Here is an 18,401-nt window from a genome sequence, read left to right on the forward strand (position 1 = left end):
CAATTTTCTGTGATGGGTAGTATGACCACCACTGTGCAGTAGTATTGTTTGTGTTTAAGGTTGTTATGAGGCCTCTGGTCAAGTATGTAGGAGTTGTGGATAGTGTCAGAAGTTGAATAGTCACTGTGAAGGACACAAAGATGCCATGTATACATGTGAGACAGCTTTATCAGCACCTGGTAAGGTTTTAAAGGGGCCTCATTTTTTTAATCTCCGGTTGGTGAAATCATGCAGTATCCATGTTTATGGGACATTGGGATGTGACAGGGATGTGGAGTGAGAGGGTAAGCATACTTGTCTTACATTCCAGTTGACTACATCTGACCACCAGAAGGATGCTAGGGGTATTGTGCACCAAGCACATTGTAAATCCTTCGCGTCTGCACCTATCATCTGAGAACAAGTAATGGTCTCCTTGCAACACTCTGTATCATCGCACACCATTGGTCGGCAACTAGCAGCAATCGGACTTGGGAATTACTGTCCCATGTGGAGGCTGCCGTTAACAACACAACAGAAATGGCTTTGTTTGATGTGGTGTTATGATTGGGAATCAAAGACTGCTGGTGAAGGGTGTCATGTGTTCAGATGTGGCCATTGTTGGCGAGCAGGGTGGCATTTTGGAGAGAGGCAATGTGATGTTACTGTTGGCATAATGGTAAAGGGTGCCATTGGGTAATATTTCAGGTCAGGGCTGGCAGTGAATGAGAAAACTCTGATAGCACAATGGCATGTCGTAGACAGCCTGCATGTATTACCTTTCATGAGACAGTATCATCAAGCCAGTTTTCAACAGGACAGTGCTTGTTCCCACATAAGGTGTGTCTAGGAACTGAATGTGTGAGCAGTTGGAGCTCCATCTCTGTCCATGATAGAATCTGTGGGATCATCTTGGACATCAATTCCAGACCAGTGCCACTATCCAGGATATCATCGACCGTTTACAACAGTTGTGTGACTGTTTGCCACAGGAGAGGTCACAATGGCTTTTTGAAACACTTCCCTATCAAAACATTGCATGCATCCAGGCCAGAAGGGATGCAACATTATACTGATAACTGGGCTCGTACTGCCAAGTTCTTTGTAAATTTGACTCCATTTTATAATCACTGAAATGACTTCATATAGTGATACCCTCTCAATTTGTGAAGTTTCATTTCATTTCCTGCTCCCATTCTGGGTCTTTACTTTTGTTGTCAGACAGTGTATGTCTGTTTAGTAATTGTTAGTGAAAATGAAATTTGCAGTCAACAGGGCATTTAGAAAAAGTGGGTTGTACATATTGGTCATACAGAATGAAAATACTTATGGAATAGGAACATTACAAACAAAAAACATGGGATGTGTAGCTAACTGAGCAACTGACTGACTTTGTAGCAAGTAGAAAGCCATTTACATACAGTGTACAGTTAGTCCCTGACTTATCAAGATGTTCAGTAGGAAAGGCACTTGATTAACATTCAGAAGTGGGGTTAAGATATATATCTAGCCCTTTTTATTCATATTTGTAGCTTCTCAAAATGGTTACAGCCGAATGTTGGGATGGTTTGTTAAATATATTTTCTTTCCAGATGAGTTGTGCTTTGTAATTAATAATATGAACCGTAATGAGATGCCAAACTCTCATCTTAGTTCCCTTATTCCTGCCTGATTACCTAAGACTGAACACTTGTCCAAAATTTACATCAGATATTTATCATTCAAGTTTCAGTGAGATTTGTAGTGAACACGGATAGCCTGAGTAGCCTAAGTCATAATGGAACACTTGATGATTTCTTTGTTAGTCTTATAGTCTTACCACCTGAGCTGCTTGATGCTAAACATGAACAAAGTTTTTGAAATTCTGAGACTTTCCATGAATGCTCTCACTGCTTTTCTAATGACTATTCTCTGATGAGTCTGTCTTCCATGTAGTTTATGGAACAAGAAGGACATCGGAGTTTGGTGGAATTTTGGCTTGCAGCAGTGAACTTCCGTCAGCATCTCTTGGAGAAGAAGGGTGTTTATGATCCTGTTGAGGCTCAGAATGATGCTATTATTTTGTATGACAAGTATGTATTTTATCTCTTAATTAGTTTTTCATTTCATTGTATTATTTGCAAATAAATTCATTTTAGTCTCTCTCTCTCTCTCTCTCTTTCTCTCTCTCTCTCTCTCTCTCTCTCTCTCTCTCTCTCTCTCTATGTATAAACATATTCTAGTTGTTAATATTTCTTTCAAGTTATACCTCATACTCATTTTACAGCATGTTTTAGATCAAACTGTTTTACTTCTGCTATTTTTCTAATTGAGCATGGGTTTGTAAAGTGGTTATTTTTGATGGGTGCTGCTGATTTTTTCCCCTCCTTTTCATGAGCAAATCTAAGTTTGTGTTTAATATAACACTAATATAAAATTTTAGAAATGGCAACAGGAATATATTTAACTTATAAAGAGGAACAAACAGATAACATTACATTTTAATCAGGTGCCTGTTGTCTTTAATATTTGGACCTTCAGTTAAAATTTGTATATTGTTTTTTTTTTTTTTTTTTTTTTTTTTTTTTTTGTGATATTTTGCCAGTATGAGTGGCTGGCATTGTCGAAGGTTCACCCTCATTGCTGGTAGCTGTGGTTGAACTTCTGACAGTGCCAGCTGCTTGGGCTAGAGAAACATCAGAATTAATGATTGAACAAATGTTGACCGAAGATCCGGAGACAAAAGTCAGTAGGCAATACATCAACAAGTGGCTATGAAATTTTGTATGTAGATATTGATTGCTTGAATTGTGCATAAAATATATTGCAGAACCTCCAAGTAATTAATCATTACAAGTTTCTTCAGACCTCTGTAAAGTTGCAATCACATTTGTAATATCGCAGTATATTTTCTTAGTAGACTACATTTTGATATTAATTCCCACCTCTTTCTGTGCTTTATTTATGGAAGACATTCAGTAGAGTTGAGTTGGGGTACAGTCTCAAAAGTACTTTATAATCATAATCAGTTACATATCAGCTCACAGTCAGAAATATGGAAGACCATTATGTTCAGGTTTTTCGACACTGATAAGTACCGAAAAAATTAAGGAAATATTGCACGCAATAAATGTCAAGAAATGTAACTAATTTATTTTAAAGACATCATAATATTCCCTTCTATATATGACAGCTAAAAGTGAGTATGACATCATTTAAAAAATTTATGTAAGTTGTGGATCCATATTGTCACATTCTATATAAGAGATAGGGAAGAAAGGTCAGGCAGGTTAATTTCTTGGATCAGCGCCGAACACTGTCGTAGGGCACCTACAAGAGGAGCAGATTTTGGGACTTGATAGGAAACTCATAGCGGGAGACACTAGGGCCTCAGAGGTCTGAATAATACTACTTATTTGCATTCAGACTAACTACTACACTGCAGGCTAATTCCAACCATTATAAAAAGCAAAGGATGGAACTGGCTGCACAACAGAAGCTTGTATTTGAGTCCATGGGGATTAGAGCTAACAGAAGTAGCAATCATTAGCAACATTACGCAATGCAAACTTTGAGAAAAACTGACTTTGTCGGAGCTTATCCAAAGCTGGTGGCGACATGGAGGTGGCGTCCCAGGTGATCAAAGATTTGTATTGCTGAATACTTGACAGCTTCCAGTGCTGCATTAACAAGGACTGCTGTGGGGTCTCTGATTTTTGGCCATACCTAACAGGATTTGAAGGTCAGTGCTTGGATATCTGTTTCCGAAAGCAGTATCATATGATTCTCAAACTAACTAAAAAATTACCTTTAAAAATTACTTTTGAACATTTTGTAGCACGGTAACATGTAGAACAACTCAATCAGTTGAACAGTTGCCAGTAGCTGAGTGCATAGCATGTAAGTCTTTACAGTCTCGAAATTGCAGGTTCAATTTTTACTAGGAACAACATTTTTTAAACTTTTATTTGAATTCTATATGTTCAAATGGAAATGTTAACTAACAAATATTGAAATATAATTTTTAATAAAAATTGAAACAAGAATCCTAATAAAAATACAGGGACCAAAAGCAGTAGTGAATCAGGATATAGATCAAATCAACAAAAACAACCAATTTTTGAAAATATAATGTAAGTGTACAGAAAAAAATCTACTCACCAAGTGGTGGCAGGAGAACACACATATAAAAGATATTGAAGTTAGCAAGCTTTTGGGGCCAGTGGCTCCTTCTTCTGGCAGAAGGGTTTTATGGGGAAGAAGAGGGGTGAAGAAAAAGTACTGATGACATTCAGGAAAAGGGATGTGTTGTGCTGTGATCTTCAATCCAGAGACTGATTTGGTGCGGCTCTCTGTGCTACCCTATCCTATGTAAGCCTCTTCATCTTGAAGTACCTACTGCAACCTACATCCTTCTGAATCAGCATAGCGTATTCATCTCTTGGTCTCCCTGTAGAATTTTTACTCTCCAATACTAAATTGGTGATTCCTTGATGATGCCTCAGAACATGTCCTACCAACCGATCCCTTCTTCTAGTCAAGTTGTGCCACAAATTCCAGTTATCCCCAATTCTGTTCAGTACCTCCTCATTAGTTACGCGATATATCCATCTAATCTTCAGCACTCTTCTGTAGCATCACATTTCGAAAGCCTGTATTCCCTTCTTGTCTAAACTCTAAACTATTTATTGTCCTTTCACTTCCACACGTGGCTACACTCAATACAAATACTTTGAGAAAAGACTTTCTGACACTTAAATCTATACTTGATGTTAACAGATCTGTCTTCTTCAGAAACACTTTCCTTGCTATTGCCAGTCTACATTTTGTATCCTCTCTACTTCTACCATCACGTTATTTTGCTCCTCCCCTACTTTAAGTGTCTCATTTCCTAATCTAATTCCCTCAGCATCACCTGATTTAATTAGACTACAGTCCCTTATCCTTGTTTTGCTTTTGTTTGTGTCCATCTTATATCCTCCTTTCAAGACACTGTCCATTCCATTCAGCTGCTCTTCCAGGTCCTTTGATATCTCTTGACAGAATTACAATGTCATTGGCAAACCTCAAAGTTTTAATTTCTTCTCCAGGATTTTAATTTCTTCTCCAAATTTTTCTTTTGTTTCCTTTACTGCTTGCCCAATCTGCACATTGAGTAACATCGGGGATAGGCTACAACCCTGTCTCACTCCCTTTGCAACCACTGCTTCCCTTTCATGCCCCTCGACTATTATAACTGCCATCTGGTTTCTGTACAAGTTGTAAATAGCCTTTCGTTCCCTGTATTTGACCTCTGACACCTTCAGAATTTGAAAGAGAATATTCCAGTCAACATTGTCAAATCTTTCTTTAAGTCTACAAATGCAAGAACGTAGGTTTGCCTTTCCTTAATTTATCTTCTAAGATATGTTGCAGGGTCAGTATTGCCTCATGTGTTCCAACACTGCTACGGAATCTAAACTGCTCTTCCCCAAGGTCAGCTTGTACCAGTTTTTCCATTTGTCTGTAAAGAATTCTTGTTAGTATTTTGCAGCTGTGACTTATTAAACTGATAGTTCAGTAATTTTCACACCTGTCAACACCTGCTTTCTTTGAGTTTGGCATTATTATATTCTTCGTGAAATCTGAGGGTATTTCGTGTGTCTCATACACCTTGTTCACCAGACGGTAGAGTTTTGTCAGTGCTAGCTCTCCAAAGGCTATCAGTAGGTCTAATGGAATGTTGTCTACTCCCGGGGCCTTGTTTCAACTCGGGTCTTTCAGTGCTCTGTCAAACTCATCACACAGTATCGTATCTCCCATTTCATCGTCACTTACAAACTCTTCCATTTCCATAATACTGCCCTGAAGTAGATCGCCCTTGTATAGACCCTCTACATGTTCCCTCCACCTTTCTGCTTTCTCTTCTTTGCCCAGAACTGGTTTTCTATTTGTTCTCTAACCATACCTGTTTAGCCATTTTGCACTGCATGTTGATCTCATTTTTGAGACATTTGTATTCCTTTTTCCCTGCTTAATTTACTGCATTTTTATATTTTCTCCTTTCAGCAATTAAATTCAATATCTCTTCTGGTACCCAAGGATTTCTACTAGCCCTCATCTTTTCACCTACTTGATCCTCTGCTGCCTTCACTGTTTCATCTTTCAAAGCTACCCATTATTCTTCTCCTGTATTTATTTCCCCCATTCTTGTCAATCGTTCCTTAATGCTCTCTCTCTCTCTCTCTCTCTCTCTCTCTCTCTCTCTCTCTGAAACTCTCTACAACCTCTGGTTCTCTCAGTTTATCCATGTCCCATCTCCTTAAATTCCTACCTTTTTGCAGTTTCTTCAGTTTTAGCCTACAGTTCGTAACCAATAAATTGTGGTCAGAGCCCACATATGCCCCTGGAAATGTCTTGCAATTTAAAACCTGGTTTCTGAATCTCATTCTTACCATTATATAATGTATCTGAAACCTTCCAGTGTCTCCAGGCCTCTTCCATGTATAAAGCCTTCTTTTATGGTGCTTAAACCAAGTGTTGTCTGTGATTAAGTTATGCTCTGTGCAAAATTCCACCAGGCAGCTTCCTCTTTCATCCCTTACACTCATTCCATATTCACTTACTACTTTTCCTTCTCTTTCTTTTCCTACTATCAAATTCCAGTGACCCATGACTATTAAATTTTCGCCTCCTTTCACTGCGTGAGTGGTTTCTTTTATTTCATAATACATTTCTTCAATCTCTTCGTCATCTGCAGAGCTAGTTGGCATATAAACTTTCACTACTGTGTTAGATGTGGGCTTCATGCCTATCTTGGCTACAATAATGCATTTACTACGCTGTTCGTAGTAGCTTACCCGCACTCCTATTTTGTTATTCATTATTAAACCTATTCCTGCATTACCCCTAGTTGATATTGTAATTATAACCCTGTATTCACCTGACCAAAAGTCTTGTTCCTCCTGCCACCAAACTTCACTAATTCCCACTATATCTAACTTTAACCTATCCATTTCCCTTTTTAAATTTCCTAACCTACCTGCTTGATTAAGGATCTGACATTCCATGCTCTGTTTCGTAGACTGCCAGTTTTGTTTCTGCTGATAACAACGTCCTCCTGAGTAGTCCCCACCTGGAGATCCGAATGGGGGACTATTTTACCTCTGGAATATACTTACGTATACCATACAGTAAAGCTGCATGCCCTGGGGAAAAATTACGGCTACAGTTTCCTCTTGCTTTCAGCTGTTCACAGTACCAGCACAGCAAGGCCGTTTTGGGTACTGTTAAAAGGCCAGATCAGTCAATCATCCAGACTGTTGCCGCTGCAACTACTGAAAAGGCTGCTACCACTCTTCAGGAATCACAAGTTTGTCTGGTCTCTCAACAGATACCCTCCATTGTGGTTGCACCTACGGTACAGCTGGCTGTATCACTGAGGCACGTAAGACCCCCAGCAATAGCAAGGTCCTTGGTGCATGGGGGGAGGAAAACAGGTAGAGTTCAGAAAAGTCACCCAGAACCCTGGGCCAGTAGGGATGAGTTGGAAAGACTGATTGTTGGGGACTGCACCAGACGAGATTTGAAAACTTAAGCTTCAAGGTGGAAGGTAGGGTAAGACACAATAAAGAGATTACTTCCAAAACTTTTCCGAACTATAGCTCTTTTCCTAAACGTCACCAGTGCTTTTGTTTCACCCTTCTTCCTTCCCTTTCAACTCTTCTGCCAGAAGGAGCTGCTGGCTCTGAAAGCTTGCAAACTTCAATATTTTTTATGTGTATGTTCTCTTGCAACCACATGATGAGGAGATTCTTTTTGTCTATCCAGAATACAGCCTAAGTTTTAATATAGACCTGTATCTAAAAGTTGAAAAGATAATGGGTGTAATGAGAAAAAGGTGATTGAAATTCAGTTGACATACATGCAGGATGAATAATGACAGACTCACAAAACAAATCTTTGTCTTATAAAGCAATTAAAAATCCAAGATAAAGTGGCTGACAAAAGTAGTAAGAAATTGAAGTGTAGGCATTGATTTGGACGCTCTAAGAAACAGAACACTTTTTAAAGACGCAGTGTAAAAGGGTAGTTTTCGGAACACAAAAAAAACAAGAACTGGAAAAAAGTAGCCGCAAGAAGAGAGGGAACAACATTCATGAATAATGAAAGAAATATTGGTCCAATGGAAACTGAAGATGAAAATGAAGTAGTAGAAACAATGTTCATTTATTGCACCACCCAAAAAGTTATTTGAAATAAAGGAAATAATCTTTTTATTTTTGAATACTAATTGCATAAAAATTCCAGGTTTTACACTAAATTAAATTTTGGTACAAAAATGTGAAACACCAAAAAGAAAATAAAATACTTGTCTGTGAATTTGGGTAGTATTATCGACATATGTAATTTTTTCCTTTAACAATTAGGCATTTTGCATTTCTATATAAAATTGAAATTTATCATCATGCAGTTCGTAATTAGAAATAAAAATATTTTATTTTTATCGAAAATTGTGATTCAGTATTTGTTAATTAATATTTCTATTTGAAATTAATACTGGATTCAGATAATTAAAAAAAAGTTTCTTTTAGTGAACATCAAACTGGTGTAAGTTAGATCAACATGTTCTGTACTCCGCAGTATTCTAAAATCTTCAAAGGCAATTTTTTTGAGTTTGTGTGAGAAGTGTGTCATTATTGCTTGAGGAAATTGATGGCTGGATAATCACCACAGAATCATGTAAGTGTGGAGAAAGTTGAAGACTGTAAGATTCCCTTCTAAGTAATTTTTCCTTCTAGCATTATATTTGTAGATGTTCCACTCTTTTTGAATTGTGACGGATTGTTAACAACAAACATTGTAATGAAGTAAATGTGCTGCGGGTTCACTGTCAATATAACTGACTGTTAATGAAAGAATGTCAACGTAAAACATGCCAATTTAGTGTGGTTTACTGACCCTAGGTGATAAATAATTTTTAAAAAAAGTTGTTATAATAAATTTTTTTTGTACCTGCAGGCTGTGTCTTTTACTATCAGCTAGTGATATTTTGACTGATTACATTTGTATATATCAGAAGTCTGATTGAATTGATCTGCACAAATGTTATTTCTAATTAACCCCTTACTGCATGATTTTTTTTTTATTTTTCTGAAAAAAATGTTACATGTTATGTTCGATGTTCTGATTTCGTAAAAAATGCTTAAAAAATTCTAAATCTTATGTAGGGGCGGTTATTTTAGAATTAAGGGTTCGTGCCATATATGGAACAGCATGCAGTAACGACTAATACCATGTGATACCAGTTTTGGGATTGATGATGCACAATGTGGAAAATACACAATAAGATACGTACATGAACTAGCAGAACTGTATTTATGTAAAACAATTACACTTTCTATTCATTACAATACACATATTTTGAGAAAATAACACACAATCTGTTTCCATTTTTCTCTATTCATTATGAAACTTGATGAGGCAATTTCTCGCCGTATTCAAGCACAATGTTGTACTGCACTTCATACACGCTATATAGGATTTTCCTTTGCATTCTGGATTCTTGCAACGACCACGGTTCTCCAGCCAGATAGGCATGTGAGGTATCCCATCCAGTCGCACCTGACGCTGTGGAAGATCTGCTGTAGGGCCTCTCTTCTTCTTGCAGTCAAGCTGTTTTTGTATTTCATTGCTTGGCCTACCTTGTTTCTTGGATAAGGATTTCCCAGTTTTACAGAGGGCCTCTGCAACTGAGACCTTGAAATCAACAAGGGGCATGTAGTCCGTATTTCTTCTTCTCCATAACAGCCAGCTGTTCACACAAGCCAAGTCAACTAGATGAAAGAATATCTTCAAGTACCATTTCTTTGATCTGATTTGAATTCTATAATACCCCAGCATAGAATCTAATAGATCGACACCCCCCATGTAGTCATTGTAGATCATCACAGAGTGTGGACAAGGTACCATTTTGTATTCTTTCTCCTCCCTGAAAAGCCTCTTGATCTCGCCTTCTAGTTTGCATCCAACGTAAGTTGACAAAGTGTTGTCTACTTATTATCAAACCAGGAGACTACTGACATTTGCACACCGTCTACTCTTGCTATCTTTTCCTCGATGCTGCCTCGACTATTCTTCTTCATTGCTGACTCCTTAGGTAAAATGCAACCACGTACTCGATTGAACCGGACTGCATGTTGTGCCATATCCGTCACAGAACTATTTTTCAGTATTATATGTATTCTAATGAACAAATATATAAACTTACCTCCTTATAACTGTCCACAGATGTCCTTTTTCCTCTGCAAATAATATAAACACTGAAACCAATCGTTTACTGCACCTGATTGCAACTGTTTGTGTGACCAAACTTGGATGTAAACAGCTAGCAACAAAAAGCAAAGATTCATAACACGTAATTCCTTACTCTCCCAACATGTGGCATACACTACTTGCACAGCTGCTCTTGACTGTGTGCCATATCTGTCCCAACATGCAGTTTGGAAATATATTCTCAGATATGAGATTGACAAAGAGAAAAGTGGTATGTGCCAAAAAGGCACAGTTCTTCTTTTGTTAACACACACGTGCTGTTATAAGACAGTATTATTGTCTCTGGTACAGTGTTACACTTCCAAAATTTACAACTATTAGAAATGTCAAGGCCTGCAGTATTGTTTAACATACAGCATTGACTCACTGTGAACTATGGAGTTAACTTGAGAGCATTTTGAGAACAGTTATTATTTTATGAGTTCAAAGTTGGGTTTCAATCAATAATTGCCTTGAGCAAGTGGATTTGCAATTCTTCTGATGTATTTCCTATGACCACGATCTTTGATTAGTTCATCAAGATCAGACATTAAAAGTAAAATTGGATTCAGGCAACTAAGAATAACCACTATGTAAAAACCATGATCCATGGCCGAAGAATAATTTTTACAGGGTTCTTTGTACAGATTTGATTTTAGGCAGGTATGGTGTGTAACCAAGCGACAAAGGGGCCATTGTTATGGAGTATGATAGGAATAATTCCAGCCAGTAAAACTTTGTATTGGATATTGTAACTGGTGATGAAATGTCGCTATACCAGTGTTATCAACAAATTACTGTTGCCTTTTTTATGCTTCCTCAAAAACACTTTGTGTTTGTCTATAAACAACCTTTCTAGTACCATATTGTAGAGCCTCCGTTAAGTTATTTGCAAGGATGTACAATTGTACTGGTGCGCACACAAAGTGATAGTACTTGCTGTACGTGCAACAATTCTGTGTCACATGCGACAGTTTTATGTAATCCCATCATTGCTGTATGAAGTAGGTTTGCAGTCATTTAATACATTATAGCCTTAAATCCCCCTCCCCCTGTGAAACAGTGATAAACTTCATAAAACATCAATCACTTGTATTTCTAAAGAAGTGCAGAAATTATGATTCTTTTTTATTTTTTGCTTATTCCACCAGCAGAATGAAGTGCATGGGATCCTTCATACACAATGGATGCTGGATACATTTTAAAGGAAGATTAAGCTCACTCTCTGTTACTTTGCTGACAAGCTAGAATTCTGCTTTTCTCTTTTTCCTTATTTTTTATACTATTCTCAGTGTATTCCTTTATGAAGTCATACTCTTCCTTTTTCCTGTACCTTGTAATTGTTACCTTCTTTTTATATTGCCAAGAAGTAACATTTTGACAAATAACTCGTGAATGTGATGTTTCCTGCTAATGATAATAGTCTTGAGAATACTTAACCTCTCATTTTTTCAGGTATTTTTCATTACAAGCCACTTGTCCTTTGGGATTTAGTGACAAAATAAGGTTTGAAATAGAGCAGAATATTTGCCGAGAGGATGGCCCATTACCTGACTGTTTTGAAAAACCTGTGAGAATTGTTCTCCATGTCCTTGAAAAGGTATTTATTTACTTATTCTATTTTTCACCCAATCAGTTCAGTAAGTTATAGGTAGGATACCATTTTGAATGCATGAAATATTGAGAAATGTGTTATAGTTCTGAAAGTAATGTGCAGCAGCAAACAAAACATTAGGAAGTTCATATAATATTATAATTTTCAAGTTATATGTTCCTTTTTGTAAGTTATAGACCAAATTGAAGGAAGATATAAATTGAAATGGGAGAAATAGGTATCAATAAGTAATTAGGCAGGAGTGCCATACAGTACTTCAATTAAGGTTTAATGCACCATCAGTGATGAGGTCATTAGAAATAGAGCATTAGCTTGAAGGAGACAAAGATGCCTTTTTAAAGGATGCATCCCAGCATATGCCTTAATCAGTTTAGACAAAACATGGTTAATGTCGCTTGGATGGCTGGACGATTATTTGAATTCTGCTCATGCTGAATGCAGTCCACTGTGCTATCAGCTGTACCACCTCACGTGGCAGTACCAGTGCAGACAACTGATTTATCTTTTTCATATGCTGGGCATTGATTTGTGTGTACAGCACTTACTGAGCTGTTTCACTGCTGTTATTAGCCCAAAGACTTGCACAGTAGATGAAAGGGATTGGTGCTGTTGTCCATCTGTAAAATGTTCTTTGCATTTATTCTTCTCTTGAAGCCAATAGTGAAAATTTGACCTATCAATCTCAAAACAGTGTGACAGTTTCTTATATTGTTGTAGAGAACTGGTTTCCTACATGGTGACTTAGAAATAATCAAGAGGTTCTGGCCTAAATAAGATTGCTGAATATTCAACTGAAAAAGAGTGGAACATGCTGAAGAAAGAAATACTAATACTTTGAAAGGAACTGTTGGACTGCAAGTTGTTGGAATAGAAGAATTGTTAGTGACGTACACTGAGGGGACAAAAGTCGTAGGATACATCCTAATAGTCTGTTGGACCTTCTTTTACTTGGCGTAGTGCAGTAACTTGATGTTTCATGGACTCATCATGTTGTTGGAAGTCCCATGCAGAAATATTGAGCCATGCTGCCTCTATGGCCATCTACAGTTGCAAAAGTTTGCTGGTGCAGGGTGTTTGAATGAACTGACCTCTTGATTATGTCCCATAAATATTCAGTGGGATTCATGTCGGGTGACCTGGGTGGCTAAATCATTTGCTTATCTAGAATGTTCTTCACACCAATCACAAACAGTTGTGGCCTGGTGACATAGTGCATTGTCATCCATAAAAATTCCATCATTGTTTGGGAACATGAAGTCCATGAATGACTGCAAATGGTCTCCCAGTAACTAAACATAACCATTTCCAGTCAATGATAAGTTCAGTTGGACCATGTAACCACAGTCCACACCGTTATGGAGCCACCCTAGCTTGCACAGTGTCTTGTTGACAACCTGGGTCCATGCCTTAGAGGGATCTGCACCACACTCAAATCCTACCATTAGCTCTTGCCAACTGAAATTGGAGGTGGAGAGGTGCTGCACAATGTTATGCTGTTAGCAAAGGCACTTGTTGGTCATTTGCTGCCATAGCCTATTAATGCCAAATTTCTCCGTACTGACGTAATGGATGCATTTGTCATAGATCCCACATTGATTTCTTGGTTATTTCATAATGTTTTGCTTGTCTGTTAGCACTTACAACTCTATGCAAACGCCATTGCTCTTGGTCACTAAGTGAAGGCTGTCGACAACAGTGTTGTCCATGGTGAGAGGTAATACACACTCTTGACACTGTGGATCTCGGAATATTGAATTCCCTAACAATTTTCGCAATGGAATGTCTCGTGCATCTAGCTCTATTTGGCATTCAGAGTACGTTAATTCCCATTGTGGAGCCATAATCTAGTCAGAAACCTTTTCACATGAATCACCTGAGTACAAATGACATCTCCATCAATGGTCTGTCTTTTTATACCTTGTGGATGCGATACTAGCGTCATCTGTATAAGTGCAAATCTTTATCCCAAGACTTTTGTTACCTCAGTGTTATAAATTGATGAAAAAATGGGATAGTGTAAATGTTGAAAGGAATAAATGGTGCTGAAGATTCAAATATGAAATTTGTTTCTTAGGCACTTAACAATATACAGAATATCTCATCACTCAGCAGAATGTAGATACTGATGATGACTTCTGACAAAATTTGATGAGCTTTGGATAAATATTGACATTATCAGCAACAATATTGATGAAATTTGGAGAATGCTGACCCATAACTTTCTCTAGTTTCCTAGTAAGGATAGATGGAGAATGAAAAAGATGTCATGCCCATATCTGCGAAATTAAGTTAACACATGGTAAATAAATTGGTCGTGCTGTTTGAAATGATTGACAGAGTTGTTATTATTTCAGTACTCCTTTGAGGCTGCACAAGTTGCATGAAGGGTTGTGGATTGTTTCCATGTACCATGAAATCAACTCGTGTATGTATTAATGTAGGTGAACCAAATCTATGCCATGTGCAGACTATTATGTTGTCTGTATAACACATTTTATGTAACATGAGTCAAAAGTATACTGGAAGCACTGATAAAATGTATTCTGACACTAATAACCATAGAAGAACCTAGTTATCAACAGAATAAGGAGTCAGGGATGTCAGTTTTTGTAGAGCACTGCAGTTAAGGTGATGGTGCATCTTGCATTTCTACTTACAGCAGAGAAGAAGGATATTTGTAGCAGTCGCAGTCCCACAACTGGTGAAGCTCAGTGACGATATTAACAGTGATACCATCTGTATCGAACATAGTTACAGCTCTCCTTCCTGGAGCCTTCAGATATACGAGGAGAAATGGCTGAGCTTATGTTGATTGGTGCGTAAGTGCTGCAGTTGTTATTGGGGATATGGGTTATCTTGCCATTCAGAGGTGCTGTTGGTTCCAGATGTCTACATCACTCAAAGAGTGTGATTGCCTGTAAGGAGACATGTGACCCAGAAGGTGCTGCTCATTTGCAAGAGTCAACCCAACTGGCACTGGAGGTGGAGTGCAGTCAGTTTTGAAATATCTGACCTAGAACTTAAATTGTGCTGTTTTGATGGCACAGGCTGCAGCTGATACTGGAATTATGGCCAGTTTGGTTTTAGTGGCACCTCAAGTTTTGAAGTACATAAGAAAGAAGGAATAGATGGCATTCCCTGGGTTGCCTGAACTTTCGCTGGTAGCCATAGTGGCAGTCAGACCAGAGTGCCCAGTATGTAGTGCCTATGATGCGGGCGGGATGCAAATGAGGTTGATAGCATAAGGTGCTCTAGTGTGCAAGGTTGAAATCTGTGTAACAGCTCAGCCAGACTCTTGCACCTACAAGGTGTAGCCTCAGAAAACTGAGAAAAATACTGAGCAGTCACCAGTAGAAGTGGTACCGGAGCTTAAAACATTTGCTATACATTCATTTGGGCCTGTCTTCTTTTACCTGGTGAACTATTTTGCACATTGTCAGATCTCTGGTAGTTTCAGAAGTGCTTAAAAGTGGAAGTACTTTGGGGAAGTAGTCAGTGATGACACAAAAATCAGCATGCAAGTATAAATTATATATTCCTTGCTAATCAAAGATGGGGTCAGCACCTGTAGGAAGTAGGGAAAGAATATCCATGTTGGTGTGGCAAGAATCAGATTTGTAGTGTATTTGATATTGGCATTTGAATATGTGTCACATAAATGACGACGTGAGATTTCCACACTCCTAAACATCACTTGGTCCACTGCTTCTGATGTGATAGTGAAATGGAAACTTGTAGGGACATGTACAGCACAAAAGCGTACAGGCCGACCTTGTCTGTTGACTGACAGAGACTGTCGACACTTGAAGAGGATTGTAATGTGTAATAGGCAAACATCTATCCAGACCATCACACAGAAATTCCAAACTGCTTTGGGATCCACAGCAAGTACTATGAAAGTTAGGCGGGAGGTGAGAAAAATTGGATTTCATGGTCTAGCGGCTGCTCATAAGCCACACGTCATGCCGGTAAATGCCAGACGACGTCTCGCTCGGTGTCAGGTGCGTAAACATTGGATGATTGAACAATGGGAAAACGTTTTGTGGAGTGATGAATCACGGTACACAATGTGGCAAACCGATGGCAGAATGTGGGTATGGCGAATGCCTGGCGAACGTTATCTGCCAGTGTGTGTAGTGCCAACAGTAAAATTTGGTGGCGATGGTGCGGTTGTGTTTTTCATGGAGGGGCTTGCACCCGTTGTTGTTTCACATGGCACTGTCACAGCACAGACCTACATTGATGTTTAAACACCTTTCTTCCCACTGTTGAAGAGCAGTTCAGGGATGGCAATTGCATCTTTCAACCCAATCGAGCACCAGTTCATAATGCAGGGCCTGTAGGGGAGTGGTCACATGAAAATAACACCCCTGTAATGGACTGTCCTGCATGGAGTCCTGACCTGAATCCTATAGAACATCTTTGGGATGTTTTGGAACGCCAACTTAGTGCCAGGCCTTACTGACCGACATCAATACCCCTCCTCAGTGCAGCACTCCATGAAGAATGGGCTGCCGTTCCTCAAGAAAACTTCCAGCACCTGATTGAACGTATGCCTATGAGAGTGGAAGCTGTCATCAAGGCTAAGGGTGGGCCAACACCATACTGAATTCCACCATTACTGATGGAGGGTGCCACAAACTTGTAAGTCATCTTCAGCCAGGTGTCCAGATACTTTTGATCACATAGTGTATCACCTGAACTCTCCAATTATTTGGTACAACACAGAACAGATATCTGTGGAACTCTCTAAGCAATTAGAGAGGATCTACTGACTATGTTTGCAACCATAAAACTTAAAAAGGGAGAAAAAAGTAAAACTGAAAAAGGAAGAAATCAAAGCATTCCAGAGAGACAGTCATGGTCCTAAAAAGACAAAAAAATTGCTTTGAGCGCAGTACACAATCCTTCATCATGTATATTAGAAACAAAAGGGGTGACAAAATAAGTAAACCTCAATTAATATTTGACCAACAATACAATGAGCAGTATTGAAAGAGCTAATAGGGAACTCTATTACTCAAAGACCACACGGAAATAGCGGAAGAAATATTACAACAAATATTACAAGAAAATATTTTGGCATCTTATTGATAACTATAGTCACTGCATTTAGTATACACCAAAAAAATTCAAACAACACAAAGAATGCATTTTTGAAATTTAGAATGGAAGTAATTTCCAAGAAATACATACTTGTGTGGACATGGCACATACAAGGATATCCAAGTACAGCAGGACTGATAGAAAGGCTGTTTCAGAAGAAATGTTGATAGGGAAAAAAATATGGAAAGAAACAAGAACCTGGTGTGAAGATTACGAAAAGGGGTTGTGTTGGAACCTTGCATCTAGCTTTAGCACACCAAGAAATTTTTTTTTATAATGTGTAACATTGAATACAATTTTCACATTCCCACATTATATAAGTCAAGTGGCAATTAAAACTCACTCCGGAACTCAGTTTTTTTTTTTTTTTTTTTTTTTTTTTGTTACATTCCTTTAATATTATCCTTGCAACTATTCTAATTATTGAATAAAACTACCTTGCAGTTTTTTACAGGAAAATTGGAAAATCACTTGCGGTTGGGGGGTTAAATGATATTTTGTGCAGTGTAAATGGAGCTGAAAAATAAGTGTTACATAATTAAATTGTGCTAGTGTGTGAAATATTGTCAATTGAGTAGGAAGTAAAAAGAAAAAGAAACAGGAATGAATATTTTTAAAGAATTTTACAGTACAGGGAAGGAAGGACAGGAATGAAAAATGGGGGCTGTTTTCATAAACAGTATCTTTCCACTCTGATAATAAGGTAGATTTTTTAGTAATGATAACTGATCTTTGCTTTTGGAAATTTGATGATGTCTATATATGGAATTCTCATATTTCCATAATCTAAGAATTGACAAGAGCCTTTTTATTTATTTATTTTATTAATACATTTTATTTACAATCTATTGGCATAGGAAAGAAAACGTGTCATTAGCTATCTTTGTGATCAGCAATATCATACCAGTTGAATGCAATGTAATAGCATGACAGTTGTTATTGCTGTAAAAGTGTCCTAGTTGTGAATTTATGATATCTGGGAAGCAGAAATTTGCATTATCATCATTTTTTCATATATGCATGTATCATATAATATTTTTGTACTCCAGTTTTTGTTCTTTCTGATAGATATTTTGCCACTTCCTTGTTTCAGTCTGCCAGTAATGTGTTCATTATTATGACAGTAGTAGTAATAGTTGTATGAATATTTTATTTTCATATCTGTATTGCATATCTCACTATTATTTTCCTCTTTGTTTTATAGTAACCATCTAACATCTAATGACAAATTGCATAATTGTGTGACAGTGACACATCATAATCGGAATAAAAAATAGGTTAAATTATTCCTCCTCTCATGATTTTCTCCACAAAATTTAGCTATTAAGCTTTTTCCCATACTGCAACTTCAGGATTCTCCATTAGCTTAAATAGTAATCTATGTGTATTTATATCATTTTTATTTATTATTTTGCCAACATGCACAGCT

At 37.8% G+C, this 18,401-nt stretch overlaps 1 protein-coding gene across 2 annotated transcripts in view; it reads left to right on the forward strand.

Annotated features, from left to right (window-relative positions):
* Nucleotides 1–18,401, forward strand: part of LOC126470247 (A-kinase anchor protein 10, mitochondrial) — a 120,982-nt gene that overhangs the window by 43,895 nt on the left and 58,686 nt on the right. For both annotated transcript variants that reach the window (XM_050097962.1, XM_050097970.1), the window contains exons 5-6: nucleotides 1,915–2,051; nucleotides 11,707–11,851. In XM_050097962.1, coding sequence (XP_049953919.1) covers nucleotides 1,915–2,051; nucleotides 11,707–11,851 — 282 coding nt within the window. The remainder of the gene's footprint in view (nucleotides 1–1,914; nucleotides 2,052–11,706; nucleotides 11,852–18,401) is intronic.

Source organism: Schistocerca serialis, chromosome 1, assembly GCF_023864345.2.
Source record: "Schistocerca serialis cubense isolate TAMUIC-IGC-003099 chromosome 1, iqSchSeri2.2, whole genome shotgun sequence".
NCBI classification, from domain to species: domain Eukaryota; kingdom Metazoa; phylum Arthropoda; class Insecta; order Orthoptera; family Acrididae; genus Schistocerca; species Schistocerca serialis.